This window comes from Monodelphis domestica, chromosome 5, assembly GCF_027887165.1.
Source record: "Monodelphis domestica isolate mMonDom1 chromosome 5, mMonDom1.pri, whole genome shotgun sequence".
In the NCBI taxonomy this organism is placed as follows: Eukaryota; Metazoa; Chordata; class Mammalia; order Didelphimorphia; family Didelphidae; genus Monodelphis; species Monodelphis domestica.
Genome location: NC_077231.1, coordinates 284,458,623 through 284,477,867, shown reverse-complemented (window position 1 = coordinate 284,477,867; position 19,245 = coordinate 284,458,623). Strand labels below are relative to the sequence as shown.

The following is a 19,245-nucleotide window of genomic DNA, read 5'->3' as shown; positions in this document are numbered from 1 at the left end:
AATTTGCTATCAATTGTAGGAATCAATGATTATAAGTATCAATTTGTAGGAATACAGAGAAAGGGAAAAAGGGACCTCCATGAAACCTAGAGTCAGCGAAGAGAATTTAATAGAAGAGGGAGAGTGTCCTACAATCATCGAGTTGGAGTCAGTGGTCAAGAAGGAAGAAAGAGTGGCTAGGGCTGAGCTTAAAGGAACATCCATAGGGAGAGTGATACCATTCCTAAAAGCCTTGGAGATCCTCTGAGAAATAAACTGATAGGACCACACCAACTCCTGCCCAATGGGCAGGTGAAGATGGCAAGACTCCCATGAACACTGGAGGGGCTTCCCTTTGCCCTGAGCTCATACTACCCAATCCTAAAGGGGTAGAACAACTTGATGTTTCTTTTCTTTTTAAATTGTCTCCTTTTACTATTTGCCCCACTTAAGAAGTCTCTTTTGAGAATATTTCTAGGAACAAAAGGCTAAATGCTTTGTCAAAAGAACATTGGGTTATCTGATAGGAGAAGTATCAATGATCTCCTGTCTGTACAGGTACAAGAAGCTCACCCAAGTGTAAAAGTTATGTGAAGGAGCAAGTATGAGGAGACCCCAGACCTTACGGGCCAATAGCAACCCACAGAGTGGTCCCTCCATAAAAAATCAGATAAGGACCCCCAAAACGTCATAGGTACAGAGGTCTGAAGGCTGGAAGGAACCTTAGAGGTCCTCCAGTTCAACTTTGTCATTTTACAGATAAGGAAACTGAGGCCCATCAAAGTTTAATGACTTGCCCAAAGAGTCTGATCTGAAGCTGTGACTTAAAGGCAGTTCTCCTGAGCTCCAGATAAAGCCTTCCCTCCTAATCTAGCACTCGAACTTTAAACCCCAGGCAGGAAGTATCCTACCCAGGCAGCTAATGAGAGTTCAACTGTCACAACTTGAATTTGAACAAATGGAGGTGTGGCGACAGTAATTGAATGTGTTCTCGAAAAGCGTGCTGCTGAGGGAGGGCCCTCTTTTGGTTCTTGTCTGTCATGTAATTAGTGCGATGGTATCATTTATAATATGGTTTTTCTTCCCTTTGGGTTAGTTACCCAGCTGTGATGATTAAGTTCCTTTGTCTGCAGATATGAAAATGAGCAGCCCTTCCGAAAAGCAGCCGAAGATGAAATTAACTCCCTGTACAAGGTGATTGATGATGCTAATTTGACTAAAATGGATCTCGAGAGCCAGATTGAAAGCATGAAAGAAGAACTTGCTTTTTTGTCAAGGAACCATGAAGAGGTGGGTCAAAGTTGGGAGTGTGTCTGGCCAGTGATTACAAATGGAACTAGTCAGTTTGAGGTGAAGATGATGAATAAAAGCTTTTTCTATACAAGTATTTGCAAATAATTATTATCTCATTGTATCCTCACTTCATTGGAACCATCTGCCTGGGGAGCAGTTTTACTGTTATCCCCATTTTAGAGATGAGGGAACTAAGGCAGATAAGGGTTAAAAGGTCTTGCCCAGGGTCACACAGTGAGCAAGTGATCAAGCCAGGATTTTAGGTAGGTATTTTGATTGGGAATAATCAAATCATCTTGAGATGAGGAAACTGAGGCAGAGAGGGTAAAGTGACTTAACCAGGGTAATAACAACTACTGAGGTAGGATTTGAATTCAGGTTTCCTTGACCCCTAGATACAGTGTTCTATCCACTGCACTACCTGGCTACCTCTTGTAAAAAGGTCTCTCATAGATAGATTACAATGTCTAGCTCAGAGAAATAATTATCTAGAAAGGAGGTTAGGACTTCCAAGGTTAACTAACTAATCCATCCCTCTGCAATAAACTGCTTTGGATTCAAAACTATCTAGAAAGATGAATTTCTGATTGAATGCCCGGCACATAACCAGTGCTTGATAAATATATGCTGATTGATAGATCTAAAGTAAGAGTGTTTAACCTTTTTTGGGTCATGGTCCTCTTTGGTTCAGACTGTTGACATCTATGGAGCCCTTCTCATAGTCGTGTTTTCAAATGCATAAAACAAGATACATAGGATTGCAAAGGAAATCAATTATATTGAAATAGTTATCAAAATATTTTTTAAAAAACCAAGTTCACATTTTTCTATCTCTTCTCTCTCTCTCTCTCTCTCTCTCTCTCTCTCTCTCTCTCTCTCTCTCTCTCTAATCTCCAACCAAAATGACTTCCACTGACAATGCAGAGAATGAAGGAGGTCTTCTTGTGACTAAACTTAATCTGTCTAGCCACTAAATCTACCTTCTCTTGTTTCTGGAATCAGTAATCATCTGGACAGCCAGTCATTGGCCCTCATAGAGTAATCTTCCATAAATTCCCAAATTCTTCTATGTGGTCCCAGATGAGTCACTTGCTCATGGGAAGATCATGGTGACCATGGGGAGACGTGCCCAATTACCAGACTGGCTATCAGCTCTATTCTGTACTTTGCTGGGATCTCACAGTTATTTCAAGAAGGAAGAAAAGGAAGCCACTACACTTCAGTTTCCCTGGCAGGATTATCCTTCAGCTCATTCTGAGAGCATCTCTAAAGTGGTTGTTGCTTTTAGGATGTGAAGATGCTATACAAACAGCTGGCTGGCTCAGAGCTTGAAGGAATGGATGCTCCCATTGGAACTGGCTTAGATGACATTCTGGAGACCATCAGAATTCACTGGGAAAAGGACATAGAGAAGAACCGGGCAGAAACAGGGGCCTTGCTCTATGCCAAGGTGAGTGGCAGTGTCCTTGCTGATAGCCCTGACCTCCACCCCCATCATCCCCACTTCAAATGCTCTTGCAACTGAGAAAACAAAATAAACAGAGAACATAATAAAATAAAATGGGTTTCATTCTCCCTACACCCATTCCCAAGTCCTATGATTTTGAGAACTGGGAAGAAAGGAGAAGCAGAAGAAGAAATAAGGAACAAGAGAAGAATAAGGAAGCGGGGGGGGGGGGGGGAGAGAGATCAGAAGGGGAAAGTAGGAGGCATGCTGCCCAGGACATACCAAGGAAGAGAAGGAATGTGAGAGAGTGGATGGAAAGAGCTGCCTTCCAAGTCAGGAAGATCTGAGTTCGAGTCCTTCCTCTGACATAGTCTGCCTGGGTGTCCCTGGGAAGTCATTTATTTTTCTTAGTGCCACAAGAAACTCTCTATTAGTTGCAGAACCGCCTTGGTAGAACTTTCACATGACTCCAGATTTAGTACTAGAAGAGACTTCAGAAGTCATCTAATCCGATTCCTTCATTTTATAGGTTAGCAAACTAAGATTTACTGAGGTTGAATGACTTGCCCAAGGCCAGGTCTGTGCAAAGTACCTCAAAAGGTTCTCCTCCCAAACCTAATGAGAGGTTCAGAGAGCAGGTGAGAGAGAACTTTTTAGTTGCTTTTAAATCCTCCATTTCTTTTTCTTTTTTCCTCAAATTGAGGGGGGGGGTAGTTTTTTAAACTTAATTTTATTTTGATTATCATGCAAAGAACACTTCCATCTTAGTCATTATTGTAAGAGCACACTCATACAAAACCAAAACTATTTTATATTTTTTAAAAATCAATTCCAAAAATGTTATTTTTTTCCATTTACAGGTAAAAAAAAAATCTAACATTAAAAAAAAATTTGAACTTTCTCTTTCCCTCCATTCCCCCTCACTGAGGAGGCAAGCAATTTGATCTAGGCTATACATATGTAATCATGCAAAATAAATTTCCAGATTTGTTATGTTGTGAAATAAAACACAGATAAAAAAAAAACAAGAAAAGTAAAGAAAAAAATTTAAGTATGCTTTGTACTTTCAGATTCCGTTAATTCTTTCTCAGGAGGTAGATAACATTTTTCATCATGAGTCCCTCTGAATTCTTAGGTCACTACATTGCTGAGAATAGCTAAGTTATTCACAGTTTGGCATCATATAATATTGCTCTTATCATATGCAGTATTTTCCTGGTTCTGCCCATTTCACTTTACATCAGTTCCTTTAAGTCTTTTCAGGTTTTTCTGAAAGCTTCCTGCTTATCCTTTCTTATAGCACAATAGTATTCCATCACAATCTTATATCACAACTTGTTCAGCCATTCCCCAGTTGATGGGTCCCCTCCATTTCCCATTCTTTGCTGGCAGAAAAAGATCAGCTATAACTATTTTTATACATATAAGTCCTTTTCCCTTTTGTTTTCTCTTTGTGATAAGACCTAATCGTGTTATTTCTGAGCTAAAAGGCATGCAAAATTTTATAGCCTTTTGAGTACAATTCCAAATTAATCTCCAGAATGGTTGGGTCACTTCACAATTATACCAACAGTGCGTTAGTACTTCAATTTTCCCATGTCCACTCCAACATTTATCATTTTCCTTTTCTGTCATATTAGCTGAACTGATTGGTGCAAATCAATCTGTTAGGTTCCCTTAAATTTATTGAGATTTTGTTTTTCACAGCAAATGGTCCGCAACAAACACAAGAACAAGCTCCCATACGAGGTTTCTTCCCTGAAAAGGAGTTTATAATTATAATGATAATAAGTGATATTTATATGATCCTTTTAAGATTTGTTTAAGGATTTACTTACATTATTTTTTTAGACCTTTACTTCCTACTTAGAATCAATACTAAGTATAATGTTCCAATGGTAAGAACCAGATAATTGGGGTTAAGCAACTTGCTCAGTCACATAGGGAGGAAGTGTCTGAGGTCAAATTTGAACCCAGGATCTATCCTCTGAACCACCCAGCTGCTGCTTTTATCTACATTATTTACCAGCTTACCAACAACCCTTGAAGAGGTAGACAATATTATTGTCTCTATGAGAAAGCTGGGTCTTAAGGATTAGATGATTTATCCAAAGTTATATAACAAGGAAGGGACTAAGGTGGGATTTAAATTCAGCTCTTCCTAACTCAAAGTACTATAGTAACAACACTGAGTATTGTAATTGACCATAGTTCTGTTGCCTCTCCATGGTGATGATGCTCCCCTCTTTGTTGCTGCTGTATAGAGTATATGGTTCTTCTGGTGTTGCTTTATTTGCTCTACATCAGTTTGTATGTTCAAAATCATGTTCTGTAATCATCATATTCATTATTCTTTATGGTACTATAGTGAAAAGAAAGCCAATAAAACCTGGCTTCCAGTTCCTGGGACTCACACAAGTCAGTTAACCTGTTATGCCCCCAAACAATTCTCTAAGACTCTAAGTTGGAGAGAAAATAGTGTTCTGCATTGGTAAAAGGACTTCCTCCCAGAAATATCAAATTCACTGCCCAAGTGACCAGCAAAACTCCTCAGTGTGGCCCATATCAGATTAAAATATAATTGGAAAATATTTGTTAAAATACATTAAAGTTCATTACAACATAGATCATCTTAATTTGTGGATTTCTAAGTCAATATGCTACTAGTTTCTATTTGAAACTACCTGAAACCAATGAAATCATGAATCAATTAAAAATATAAGTACATTCATCTGCCATAATTTGTTCAGCCACTCCCCAGTCATCGAGCACATTTTTGTTTCCAGCTCTTTGATATCACAGAGAATACTGTCATAAACATTTTGGGGACATGTGTCAATAACATCATCAGGATATGGTCCCAGGATTGAAGTCTCTGGATCAATAAGTATGAAGAATTCAGTAACTCCTCCTTCATCATTCCAAGTCATTGTCTCAACCCTTCCCTATGCCATTGTTTCATTTTCTTTCGCACCTCTGTGATTCTTCTTAACCCATCCCCATTGCCTTAGCCATTCTAAAATGGCTATCCTTTTGGACAAGTCTCTAGCCTTTCCTAATGACCACATTTTCCCTATCTACTCCTACTATGAGAAGGCTGAGATATCAAGACCCCTCGGTTTCTAGAATTATGTTTTTATTGTGAAAGTGGAGGCAGCAATGACTTTAGAAACTTTCATTCATGCAATGGATCACATGAGGAACTTCAATTTAGAAAACCCTGAATTCAAATCCTCTCTTAAATACTTAGTAGCTATGTAATGGGGCAATTTATTTAACCACTTAGCCTCCATTTCCTGTCCTCTAAAATGGAAATGATAACACCTACTTCCCAGGACTGTTATGAGGTGGTATATATCACTAGCTTTGCAAATCTTAAAATGCTGTATAAATTCTAGCCTTTATCATCATCCATTCAGTAAGTAATTCAATTAAACAAATTCAATGTTTAAAATTCAATAAACATCCAAATAAGTAATTCAGTGCCTCCTGATGGGTTCTACTGAAAAGAGAGCTGGGTTGGGAGGCTTAAGACCTGGGTTAGAGTCTTGACTTGCAATTTAGCAACTGTGTGAACTTGGCACATTACTTGACCTCAGTTTCATTATCTGTAAAGGAGATATACTATACTACACTATCTATCTTACAACATGGTCAAGAGCAGGCAATTAGATAACCTATGCAAAATAGAAGTTTTAAACCATAAAGCTTTTAGTGAATATGAGCATTTCTCATTCATGTTAGTATCATGAGGGCAATACTCTGGGGAGAGATTTTTTTTAAAGTAAATAAGATGTTGAATGCCCAAGACAACACTTCATTTGAAATGTAAAATGTGAAAATCAGATACGCAGATCAACGAACATTTCTTTATGTGTTGGGAACTGGCTATTATGTTCCCTCCCCACATTCCCTGAGCTTCTTGGACAGCCTGCTTCGTCAGGGATTTTACTATCAGCCCCTCTGCCATCATCCTGTATTATTATGATTGCTCATCATTCATAGTTCATGGGATTATAGGTCATGGACTCCAAGCTAGAAGAGGGCTCATCAGTGATCTGGGATAGCCTTCTCATTTTACAGATAAGGAACCTAGACAGATTAATTAACTTGTCTGAAATCATACAGTCAAGAAGTGACAAAGCCAGGATTCCAATCCAGGATCTGTGACCACAAAGAGCATAAATAACTCTGACATTCTGCTTCTCTATATCTAGAAGAAGCCTTAGATATAATCTAGTCCAGAAGTTCTTAATGTAGGACCCAAATTTGGATTTTTTAAAAATATTTTTCTAATTCTATTTTCCCTGCCCCCAACTATTTGTATTTATCACATACATATATGTATATATAAATAAAAATAAGTGTGTATGAGTACATTTATATGTGTACACACATAAACATATTTAATTATATTACATATAATTTTAATAATTACTTTTGACAATTCCATACATCACTGCCTTCTTTTGTAATCCCCTGTATTTTATTTTGGGCAATTAGGTGGTGCAGTAGATAGAGTGCCTTGCCTAGAGTCAAGAAGACAATTTTCCCGGGTTCAAATCTGACCTCAGACACTTATTAGATATGTATCCCTGGAAAAGACACTTAACCTTGTTTGCCTCAGTTTTCTCACCTGTCAAATGATCTAGAGAATAAAATGGCAAACCACTCAAGTGTCTTTGACAAGAAAACCCCAAAAGAGATCACAAAGTGTTGGACTTTGTGTCTGACTGACTGAATGTTAGTCATGACTGAACAAGAACTGAACAAAATTTTATTTTATACATTTTAAATTTTGATTCTGAGGTGTTCTAGGGTCACATCAGACAACCCAAAGGATCCATGATGCAAAAAAAAATTTAAGAACCCCAAGCAGTAAACATGGAAAAATATTTTAAAATAAATTGTTTTAAAAAGAAAAAAAACAACAACAAGTAACCTTCCTCATTTTACAAAGACGGAAACTAAGGCCTAGGGAGGGAAAGTGAATTACCCAAGGTCAAACAACCAGTAAGCAGCAGACTAGAACAAGAATTCAGGCCCCAGACCTGATTCTAGCTCTGTCCACAACAGCCTATTGATGAGAACTGATACTTTCTTCCTAGTTATAGGAAGGGATTCTTTGGTCATTTCTTATCATTGGGGGGGGGAAACCCCAACAACCCTGTCTGTCATCTTTATAGCTCAACTCTATGCTAGCTTGTGAGGTTCTTGGAATCCACAGGGTTTATTGGCTAGAGGCCAACTTTGGGGGGTGGAGAGCAGAGCAAGTCTACAGAGATGTTTGCTTTCCTGTGTTTTCTTTGGCAAACTTGGAAGGAACTGGAAAAACCTAGCTTCTATGGCATTTTCCTGGGGGGTAAAGAGTGGGGGTTGGGGTTAGACCCATTTTAAGAGCAGCTACAGCAAACAGCCCAACAATTCTTCCTAAAACGTAAGGAGTAAGTTGGCTCTCCTCCTTGGTCTGTTAGGCTATCTGCTACATCTTTAAATTAAGTTTAAGTTAATACTTTAATTTCTTTTTCTAGAAGAATTTTTTTAATTTATATTTTCAGTTTATTTATTTAGAATATTTTTCCAAGGTTACATGAATCATGTTTTTTCCCTCCCCTCCTTACACCCCCCTCCCATAGCCAACAAGAAATTCCACTGAGTTTTACATATGTCATTGATCCAGACCTATTTCCATATTATTATTTGCATTAGGGTGATCTTCTAGAGTCTTCATCCCCAATCATATCCCCATCGAACCATGTGATCAAGCAGTTGTTTTTCTTCTGTGTTTCTACTAGCACACTTCTTCCTCTGAGTGTGGATAGTGTTCTCTCTCATAAGTCCCTCAGAAATGTCCTGGGTCATTGCATTGCTGCTAGTAGAGAAGTCTATAATATTCGATTGTGCCACAGTGTATCAGTCTCTGTATACAATGTTCTTCTGGTTCTACTCCTTTCACTCTACATCAATTCCTGGAGGTTGTTCCAGTTCACATGGAATTCCTCCAGTTCCTTTCAGCACAATAGTATTCCATCACCAACAGATACTACAATTTGTTCAGTCACTCTCCAATTGAAGGACATCCCTTCATTTTCCAATTTTTTGCTGCCACAAAGAACACAACTATAAATATTTTTGTACAAGTCTTTTTCTTTATTATCTCTTTGGGGGATAAACTCAACAGTCCCCATTGGGCATAGTTCCAAATCGCCTTCCAGAATGGTTGGATCAATTTTCAACTCCACCAGCAGTGCATTAATGTCCCAATTTTGCCACATCCCTTCCAACATTTATTACTTTCCCTTACTGTCATATTAGCCAATCTGCTAGGTTTAAGGTGGTACCTCAGAGTTGTTTTGATTTCCATTTCTCTGATTATAAGAGATTTAGAACACTTTTTCGTGTGCTTATTGATAGTTTTAATTTCTTTATCTGAAAATTGCCTATTCATGTCTCTTGCCCATTTATCAATTGGGGAATGGCTTAATTTTTTGTACAATTTATTAAGCTCCTTGTAAATTTGAGTAAATAGACCTTTGTCAAGGGTTTTTGTTATATTTTCCCCAATTTGTTGCTTCCCTTCTAATTTTGGTTGCATTGGTTTTGTTTGGACAAAACCTTTTTAGTTATGGAATCAAAATTATTTCTTTTACATTTTGCAATATTCTATATCTCATGCTTGGTCTTAAAATCTTTCCTTTCCCATAGATCTGACAAACTATTCTATGTTCACCTAATTTACTTATAGTTTCTTTCTTTATATTGAAGTCATTCACCCATTCTGATTTTATCTTGGACAGTGTGAGATATTGATCTAAAACTAATCTCTCCAATACTATTTTCCAATTTTCCCAGCAGTTTTGTCAAATAGTGGGTTTTTGTCCCAAAAGCTCGAATCTTTGGATTTATCATATACTATCTTGCTGAGGTCATTTACCCCAAGTCTATTGCACTGATCCTCCCTTCTGTCTCTTAGCCAGTACCATATTGTTTTGATGACCACTGCATTATAGTACAGTTTAAAATCTGGTACTACTAGGCCCCCATCCTTCACATTTTTATTCATTATTTCCCTTGATATTCTTGATCTTTTGTTCTACCAAATGAACTTATAGTTTTTTCTAATTCAGTAAAAAAAAAAGTTTCTTGGTAATTTGATAGGTATGGCACTTAATGAGTAAGTTAATTTGGATAGGACTGTGGTTTTTATTATGTTAGCTCATCCTCCCCCGCCCCCATGAGCAATTAATGTTTTTCCAATTGTTTAGATCTAATTTTAATTGTGTGCAAAGTTTTATAGTTGTGCTCATATAGTTCCTGTGTTTGTCTTGGCCAATAGATTCCTAAATATTTTATATTATCTAGAATGATTTTAAATGGAATTTCTCTAACTCTTGCTGCCTGGATGTGTTGGAAATATATAAAAATGCTGATGATTTGTGTGGGTTTATTTCATATCCTGTAATTTTGCTAAAGTTGTTGATTATTTCCACTAGCTTTTTAGTTGACTCTTAAGGATTCTTTAAGTAGACCATCATATTATCTGCAAAGAGTGATAGTTTAGTCTCCTTGTTGCCTATTTTAATACCTTCAATTTCTTTTTCTTCTCTGTTACTGCTAGTGTTTCTAGTACAATGTTAAATGATAGAGGTGATAATGGGCATCCATGTTTCACTCCTGATCTTATTGGGAAGGCTTCTAATTTATCCCCATTGCAGATGATGCTTGCTGATGGTTTTAAATATATACTGTTTATTATTTTTAGGAAAGGCCCTTCTATTCCTATATTTTCTGGTGTTTTCAATAGGAATGAGTGTTGTATTTTGTCAAAGGCTTTTTCTGCATCTATTGAGATAATCATGTGATTTCTGTTGCTTTGGTTGTTGATATGGTCAATTATGTGGATAGTTTTCCTAATATTAAACTATCCTTGCATTCCTGGTATAAATCCCACCTGATCATAGTGAATAACCCTCCTGATCACTTGCTGGAATATTTTTTATAATATTCTATTTAATATTTTTGCATCTGTGTTCATTAAGGAGATTGGTCTGTTGTTTTCTTTCCCTGTTTTTGATCTGCCTGGCTTTGGAATCAGTACTATATTTATATCATAAAAGGAATTTGGTAGAACTCCTTTCCTTATTTTGTTGAATAGTTTGTATAGTATGGGGGTTAGTTGTTCTTTAAATGTTTGATAGAATTCACTTGTGAATACATATTGCCCTGGGAATTTTTTCTTAGGGTGTTCTTTGATGGTGTGTTCAATTTCTTTCTCTGATGTGGGATTAAGTATTCTATTTCTTCTTCTGTTAATCTATGCAATTTATATATTTTGTAAATGATCATCCATATCACCTAGATTACCACATTTATTGCCATATAATTGGGCAGAATATTTCTTAATAATTACTGTAATTTCCTCTTCATTAGAGGAAATTTTTGCTACTGTTAATTTGTTTTTCTTCTTTCCTTTTTTTATTAAATTAACTAGTACTTTATTTTATTTGTTTTTATGAAGTACCAGCTTCTAATTTATTAATTCAATAGTTCTTTCACATTTAATTTTATTAATTTATCCTTTAATTTTTAAGATTTCTAATTTAGTTTTATAGGGTTTTTAATTTGTTCTTTCTAGTTTTTTAATATGCAAGTCCAATTCATTGACCTCTTCCCTCCCTGATTTGTTAATATATGTACTCAGGGATATAAATTTCCCTAAGTACTGCTTTGGTTGCATCCCATAGATTTTGATGTCTCCTCATTGTCATTGTTTTCAGTGAAATTATTGTTTCTATTATTTGTTCTTTAACCAGCTGATTTTAGAGAATCATATTATTTAATTTCCAATTGATTTTTATTTGCTTCTCCATGTATCCTAATTATTATTTTTATTGCATTATGATATGAAAAAGTTGCATTTATCATTTCTTCTCTTTTGCTTTTGTTTGCCATGTTTTTATGCCCTAGTACATGGTCAATCTTGTGCTGCTGAAAAGAGGATGTATTCCTTTTTGTCCCTATTTAATTCTCTCCATATACCTACTAACTCTAATTTTTCTAAGATTTCATTCACATCTCTTACCTCTTTCTTATTTGTTTTTTGGTTTGATTTATCTAGATCTGATAGAGGAAGGTTAAGGTCTCCCACTAGTATAGTTTTACTATCTATTTCCTCCTTAAGCTCCGATAGTTTCTCCTTTAAAAATTTGAATGTTATACCATTTGGTGCCTACATGTGCAGTACTACTATTTCCTCATTGTCTGTACTGCATTTTATCAGTATGCAATTATCTTCCTTGTCTCTTTTAATCAGATCTATTTTCACTTTGGCTTTGTCAGATATCATGATTGCTATTTCTGCCTTCTTTTTCTCAGTTGATGCCCCCATAGATTTTGCTCCAGCGTCTTACCTTTACCCTATGTGTGTCTATCTTCCCTGTGTGTGTTTCTTGTAGACAACATATGGTAAGATTTTGGTTTTTAATCCACCCTGATATTTGCTTCCATTTTATGGGTAAGTTCATCCTATTCACATTCAGAGTTATGATTATGGCATGTGTATTCTCCATCATTTTTATTTCCTCTTCTAGTCCTGCCCTTTATTCTCTCACTATTGCCTTATACACCAGTGTTTTGCTTTTAATCAGTCCCCCTAATCCTCATCATTATTTTACTTCCCTTCATCCCCCCTCCCTTCTTATTCCCCTCTTATTTTTCTTTAGGGTCTATTAAATTTCCTTCCCCATATCTTTCCCTCTCTTTTCATACTCCCCAACCTATTCCCCACCTTGGTTTTTCCTTCTCAACTTCCCTGTAGGGTAAAATAGAATTCGATACCCCAATGGATCTAGATGCTCTTCCCTCTCAGAGTTAATTCCACTAGAGTAAGGTTTAAGTATTACCTACTATCACACTCTATTCTTTTCTCTATAATAGTATTCTTCCCCCTCCCCTTTCCATACACCTCTTTATGTAATATAATTTATCCTATTTTTCTTATTCCTTCAAGTTTCTCTTGGTTCCATCTTCTATTCCCCCCCTTTCTTTTTATATATATTATCTTAAAACCACTTAGTACCTCAACCACTACCTATGAGTACTTCTTCTAACTACTATCATAGTTAATACGGTTTTTGAGAGTTGTAAATATTTTTCCATATAGGAATATAAACAATTTGACCTTACTGAAGCCCTTAAAAGAAAAAAAAATTCCCCCTCTTTCTTGTTTACTTTTTCATGTTTCTATTGAATTTTGTATTTGGATACCAAATTTTCCATTTAGTTCTTGTCTTTTCTTTACAAATGCTTGGAAATCTTCTATTTTATTAAATGCCCACACTTTCCCCGGGAAGTATTTAGTTTTGATGGGTAGGTGATCCTTGGTTGTAGACCCAATTCTTTTGCCTTTCTGAATGTAATATTCAAAGCCTTGCAGTCTAACCAGCCTAAAACCTATCTCTTCCAACTGATTTCACATGTTCTATGTTCCAGCCCAACCGGCCCCATTGCTATCCCCTATATACACCATTCCATGTATATAACATTCTACCTCCTACTTCATACAGCTTACCTGTCCACAGGCCAAATACCTGAAATGTTCTCCTAACTTGTTATAGTTGTTTAGTAATTTTCAGTCATCTATGACCCATGACCCAACTGGAGATATTCTTGGCAAAGGTGTTCTTAGAATGGTTTGTCATTTCCTTCTCCAGCTCACTTGACAAATGAGGAAAATGAGGTTAAGTGACACCTGGGGTCACACAGCTAGTAAGTGTCTGAGGTTGGTTTGGAAGTCAAGAAGATTAGTCTTACTGACTCTAGGAGGGACACTAACCTCTGAGTTATCTAGTTGCTCCCCCTTGGGAATCCTTAATTCCCTGAGCTCCCTAGTTATTAGTGCATCTTCCCTGCCCCCAACTAGTTCATATTTATCATATACATATATAATGTGGATTTATATATGAATAAAATATATACAAATGCATTTATGTGTGCACATGTGCATTTGTACTCATATACATATATGTGCATATGTGTGTGTATTTACATGTACATATAATGGCATTTATAGATGTCTATCCACATATATCCATGTGTGGCTATATGTACATGTATATATGTTATATATGTGTGTGCACTTAAAAACATGACCAAAGATTAGTATGTGTACATATACACATGTGTATACATGCATGTGTACATTATATTGCATTATATATTATATTACATTATATATTATATATATTATAATACATTATATTATAATACATTATATAATATGTGGTATATATATACATATATATAAAATATATAAAAATATGCACATCTATGTACTTTGCCTTAATCCACTGGCAACCACTCTAGGATCTTTGCCAAGAAAACTACACAGACAGTGTTGGCAGGATCATGAAGACTTGGGCATGACCAAATGACTGGACAACAACAATCTTTGTACATGTTGTTTTCCCACAAGTAGAGCATAACTCCATCCTCCCCCATGATAGGATTGTAGCATATTTTGTCTGCATGTCGCTAGTGCCTAATACAATGCCTGGAACATAGTAGGCACTTTAAAAATACTTGTCGGGGGCAGCTGGGTAGCTCAGTGGATTGAGAGCTAGCCCTAGAGATGGGAGGTCCTAGGTTCAAATCTGGCCTCAGACACTTCCCAGCTGTGTGACCCTGGGCAAGTCACTTGACCCCCATTGCCTAGCCCTTACCACTCTTCTTCCTTGGAGTCAATACACAGTATTGATTCCAAGACGGAAGGTAAGGATTTAAAAAAAAAAATACTTGTCAAATTGAATTGAAGGATCGGGAGATCAAGACTGGTTCAGCATGGTACAGTGGACAGAGGACTAGCCTCAAAGCCAAGAAGTCCCCTTAGTTCTGATCCTTTCTCTGCTATCCTGGCAGTATGACCCTGGGCAAGTCACTTGAGTTCTGAGGACTCCAGGTCAGTTCCCTAGAGAAGGTCCCATCCTGAGTGGATAGAAAGTTCTTTGCCCAGTCGAATCACAGATCTAGTCCATATCTCCATCCCTGGCCCCTGATTATAGAGCAGATCAGGTGATTTTTCCTAAGTAAAGGCAGACTTTTCATTTAATTCTCTTGATCACATGTTCTACTGAGCAAATCCACATGCTAAGAGAACTGGGAAATGATGGACTAAGAGAGCTAGGGAATGGACCCTTGCTACGGCCTTGCTTCTGAAAAACCTCACTCCCCCTTCCAAATAGAGGTAACTACAACTCTGTTGGTGAGTTCCACCACCACCTACAAACATTATTTTTAGGAGCAATAAAACCAGTCTGAAGTATTTCTAGGGGGTAACCAGTTAAGCCAATGGATATAGCACCAGGTCTAGAATAAGGAGGAATCTGGGTTCAAATCTAGCCTCAGATACTCAGATACTGTGGGACCCTAGAAAGTGTCTGAGGCCAGATTTGAACCCAGATTCCTCCTGAACCTGGGCAAGTCACTTCAGCACAATTGCCTACCCTTTGCCCTTCTGTCTTAGAGTTGTTAGTAAGATAAAAAGTAAAGGTTAAAAAAAAAAAAGAAAGTGGCTCTTTGGCACACCTCACTAGCAATTTCCAGATGTATCCATCAAATTCCTTCTGATTTATTTAAAGTTATGCTTTCCATCTTGTATGCACAATAGCATGCAAATGTAATCAAGTGATTAAAAGTCAGTAATCTCTGATGACATTACAAAATGTCAACATTTCCCTTGTCAGGAAAATACAGATGGAAGGGAAAAAATAGACCCCTCCTCTCCTGCCTTTTTAAGAGCTGTTTAGAAAGCCTTGGGACCCACTTAGCCACATCTCATTACACAAACTATCCTCTGGAACAATAAGAAACTCAGCCTCCTGATCTTAGGAGTTGCATCTTGTCTGCTCCCAACAGAAGTAGGAGTTGGAAGATGCCAGTTGGCAAGGATATTAGCTTCGAACCTAGATGGTAATAATGCAGAGACATAAAGACTTCTAAAGATTCCGCAAAGCATATGGGAGTAAAGCATCTTAGGTCAGGGGGAACAGCTTGCTAATGAGTCAGGGATGGAGTGAGTCTTCTCCCTTTGTGAGCCAATTAAATTCAGCGAGCTTCTCCAATGTGTGTCACTGGTTACATGTGGCCTTGAGGAGAAAGTATAAATGGTGCCACGTAACCCCCACCGAGGAAGAGAAAATAACTGCCCAAAATAAGTGTTCTTTAAGCTGATGGAGAATGAATCAATAGTGACATCTATTTACAAGAAGGACTTTTTTTTTCTACCAGTGCATAATAATTTTTATAAAATCATCAGATAAGATATATATATATATATATATATATATATATATATATATATATATATATATATATATATATATATATATATATATATATATATATATATATATATATATATATATATATATATATATATATATATATATATATATATATATATATATATATATATATAAAGGAAAGAGCCCTGAATTTAGAGTTAGAAAGCCAGGGTGTGGAGCTGTGAAGGGGATCCAGCCCATTTTACAGATGTGGAAACTGAGGTCCAAGGAGATGAAATAATTTCTCCAAGGTCACACAGGTTGTGAGAGTGGTGATTTGAACCCAGATCTATAACTCCAACTCTAGCATCCTTTCCACTGTACCCAAGGCAGAACTTGTGCTCCAATCTTTTCATTCCACGATCCATATTCTTTACCACTTTGCCATCTTGTCCATAGTAAACTAGACTGGACTTGTCAAACCAAGATTGTCAAGCATTTCTTATGTGTTCACTCCATCATCTAAACATTTGATTTATCAATAAATTGTTTTCAGAAATGGACAATCATATCCTAGAACGTGTGTGTGTGTGTGTTACAAAAGGTTTCACTGATTTTGCCATAGATCATCCTTAGACTACCCACCCAAAGCAATATGGGTAGAAAGTAGGAGATTTGGGTTGAAAGGAAACACAAAAGAAGTTCAAAGATTTTGTACTGGAAAGGGCGTTAGGAGGCATCTAGTCCAATTCTTCCTTTACAAATATGGAAGCTAAGTTCAAGTGAATTGCCTAAGATCACAGATGCAAAAAGCTGTGGATCAGGTCCAGGTCCTGAGAGCCAAGCTCTTCTGCTTTTTCTATTGTACCACCCTGCTTCTCATTAAACCCACCTTCTCTAGGATGCCTTTCCCTGTCCCCCAAGTTACTACTGCCTTCCCTGCTGAGATTACCTTCCTGTGTATATCTTGTATGCGCCTCACTATTGGCATGGTTCCCTCTTTAGAATGTAAGCTCTTTGAGGGCAGGTCCTGTTTTCCCTCCCCTCCCCCTTTTTTATACAGCTAGGTCCCAATTAGTACAAATAATAAGCCCCATAAAGTTGTTTCTCATATTCAAATTCATACTGTTCAAAGTAATAATTATGTAAAATATGGTAATTGGTTCCAGCCCAATGAAAATATGCAATGCAAATTCAATAATGGAATCGTTTCAGGGGAGGCATTATTCTCACTAATCAGGACACAGCTGTATCTCCAAGACTGAGTACAGAGCCAGGCACATAGTAATTATAATAAAAGCATATTAATAATATAATGAATAAATAAAATAATAGAATTACAAATATAACTAATGTAATGAATGCTTGTTGACTGACTAATAAACTGAATATATAAATACATAGAAACTTTTAATGATTCAGAATGGATAGTTGGTGAGAACACTTTGCTCAAAAGGCATTTCCTCTAGTTTTGTTTTGCTTTTTAACACTTACTTTCTGTCTTAGAATTGATACTAAATATTGATTCCAAGACAGAAGAGCAGTAAGAGCTAGGCAACGGGGTTTTGGTGACTTGCCCAAGGAGACAGAGCTTGGAAGTATCTAAGGTCATATGTGAACCCAAGACCTCCTATCTCTAGGCGTGGTTCTCTATCCACTGAGCCTCCTTGCTGCCCCTCTTCTAGTTCTTTTAAGAGGAACTAGCCTAGGGCAGGTAGGTGGTGAAGTGGTCAGAAAGACTCATCTTCTTGAGTTCAAATTCAGCCTCAGAAATATACTGACTGTGTAACCCTGGTCAAGTCATTTAACCCTATTTGTCTCAGTTTCCTCATCTATAAAATGAGCTGAAAAAGGAAATGGTAAACCCACTCTACTATCTCTACCAAAAAAAAAAAAAAACCATCCCTAAATGGGGTCACAGAGAGATGGGCATGACTAAACAACAACAAAAGACTTTTTTGACAGATAAAGGACAATTTAAGATCAATTTCAAAAAAAAAAAAAGCCTCTTTGTTTTCTCCAATTTGTGAGGTGATGAGGGTCTGGAAGAAAGGCTGGGGAAGATGGGTTTCAATTCCTCACTCAAACATGAGCCCTTTGGCATCTCTTTGTCTGCAGCAGCAATCCCAAGTGGTCCAGGCAGCTCGATCCCAAGAGGAAGACCTGGTTGAAGCTCTGAGAGCAGAATTTCATGATACTGCTTGTGATATTCAGCGCCTTCAAGCAGAGACAGAGTCCTTGAGAACTTTGGTAAGTAAGCAGTTCCAGGTCTCCAGAAATTTTCTGTTTAGTCTCCATCTCCTTCCTGCTATCTTCCAGTTTTTCTAGGGAATTTCCATTTCAATGCAAGGACCAAATAAACCATCAAGCTAATAAGAGAGTCCTAGTGAAATAGTCTCATTAGTAAAAATTATAGAATAACAATTCTTACAAAATAATTTGTCTTTTTATACAAATAAAGTCAGATCTAAATAAGTGGTAAAATATTAATTGTTCATGATGAGTAGAGCCAATATAATTCAAATGATAATCCTACCTAAACTAATCTACTAAATTGCAAAAAAAAAAAAAAACACAACTATCTTATTGGCGAGCAGCTGGGTGGCTCAGGGGATTGAGAGTCAGGCCCAGAGACAGGAGGTCCTGAATTCAAATCTGGACTGACACTTCCTAGCTGTGTGATACAGGGCAAGTCACTTCACCCCCATCACCTAGCCCTTACCACTCTTCTGCTTTAGAAACAATACCCAGTATTGATTTTAAGATAGGTGAAGGTTTAAAAAAAAAACTCTTATTGAGCAAGAAAAAAATTAATAAAAATTATTAAGAGATAGCAAGGTGGTTTAGTGGATGGAAAGTCAGGCCTATAGATGAGAGATCTTGGATTCAAATCTGGCCTCAGATACTTCCTAGCTATGTGACTTTGGACAAGTCACTTGACCCCAATTGTATAGCCCTTACTGTTATTCTGCCTTGGAACCAATATTTAATATTGATTCTAAAATGGCAGGTACAGATATTTTAAAAATAATTAGTAATAAATTAGTAAAAAATGTTAAAGAATTAATGGAATTGTTTTTCCCAAAATATTCCATAAGTATCTATCAATAGAGGTGTTATCTCCCATTCATGGGATCATGGATTTAGAAGTAAAGAAAATATTATAAGATATCTGGTCCAAGCCTCCCATTTTACAGGTACAGAAACTGAGGTAGAGCAAAGTTAAGAGATTGGCTTGCCCACTAT

At 36.9% G+C, this 19,245-nt stretch overlaps 1 protein-coding gene across 2 annotated transcripts in view; it reads left to right on the top strand.

Moving 5' to 3' along the window:
• The window catches only part of BFSP2 (beaded filament structural protein 2), a 66,069-nt gene that overhangs the window by 35,482 nt on the left and 11,342 nt on the right, over positions 1-19,245 (top strand). The window contains exons 3-5 of one of the 2 annotated variants that reach the window (XM_007505091.3): positions 1,113-1,269; positions 2,561-2,722; positions 18,121-18,249. In XM_007505091.3, the coding sequence (XP_007505153.1) occupies positions 1,113-1,269; positions 2,561-2,722; positions 18,121-18,249 (448 nt within the window). Of the gene's footprint in view, positions 1-1,112; positions 1,270-2,560; positions 2,723-18,117; positions 18,250-19,245 lie in introns of both variants that reach the window. The other variant, XM_007505090.3, reaches the window with a different exon arrangement.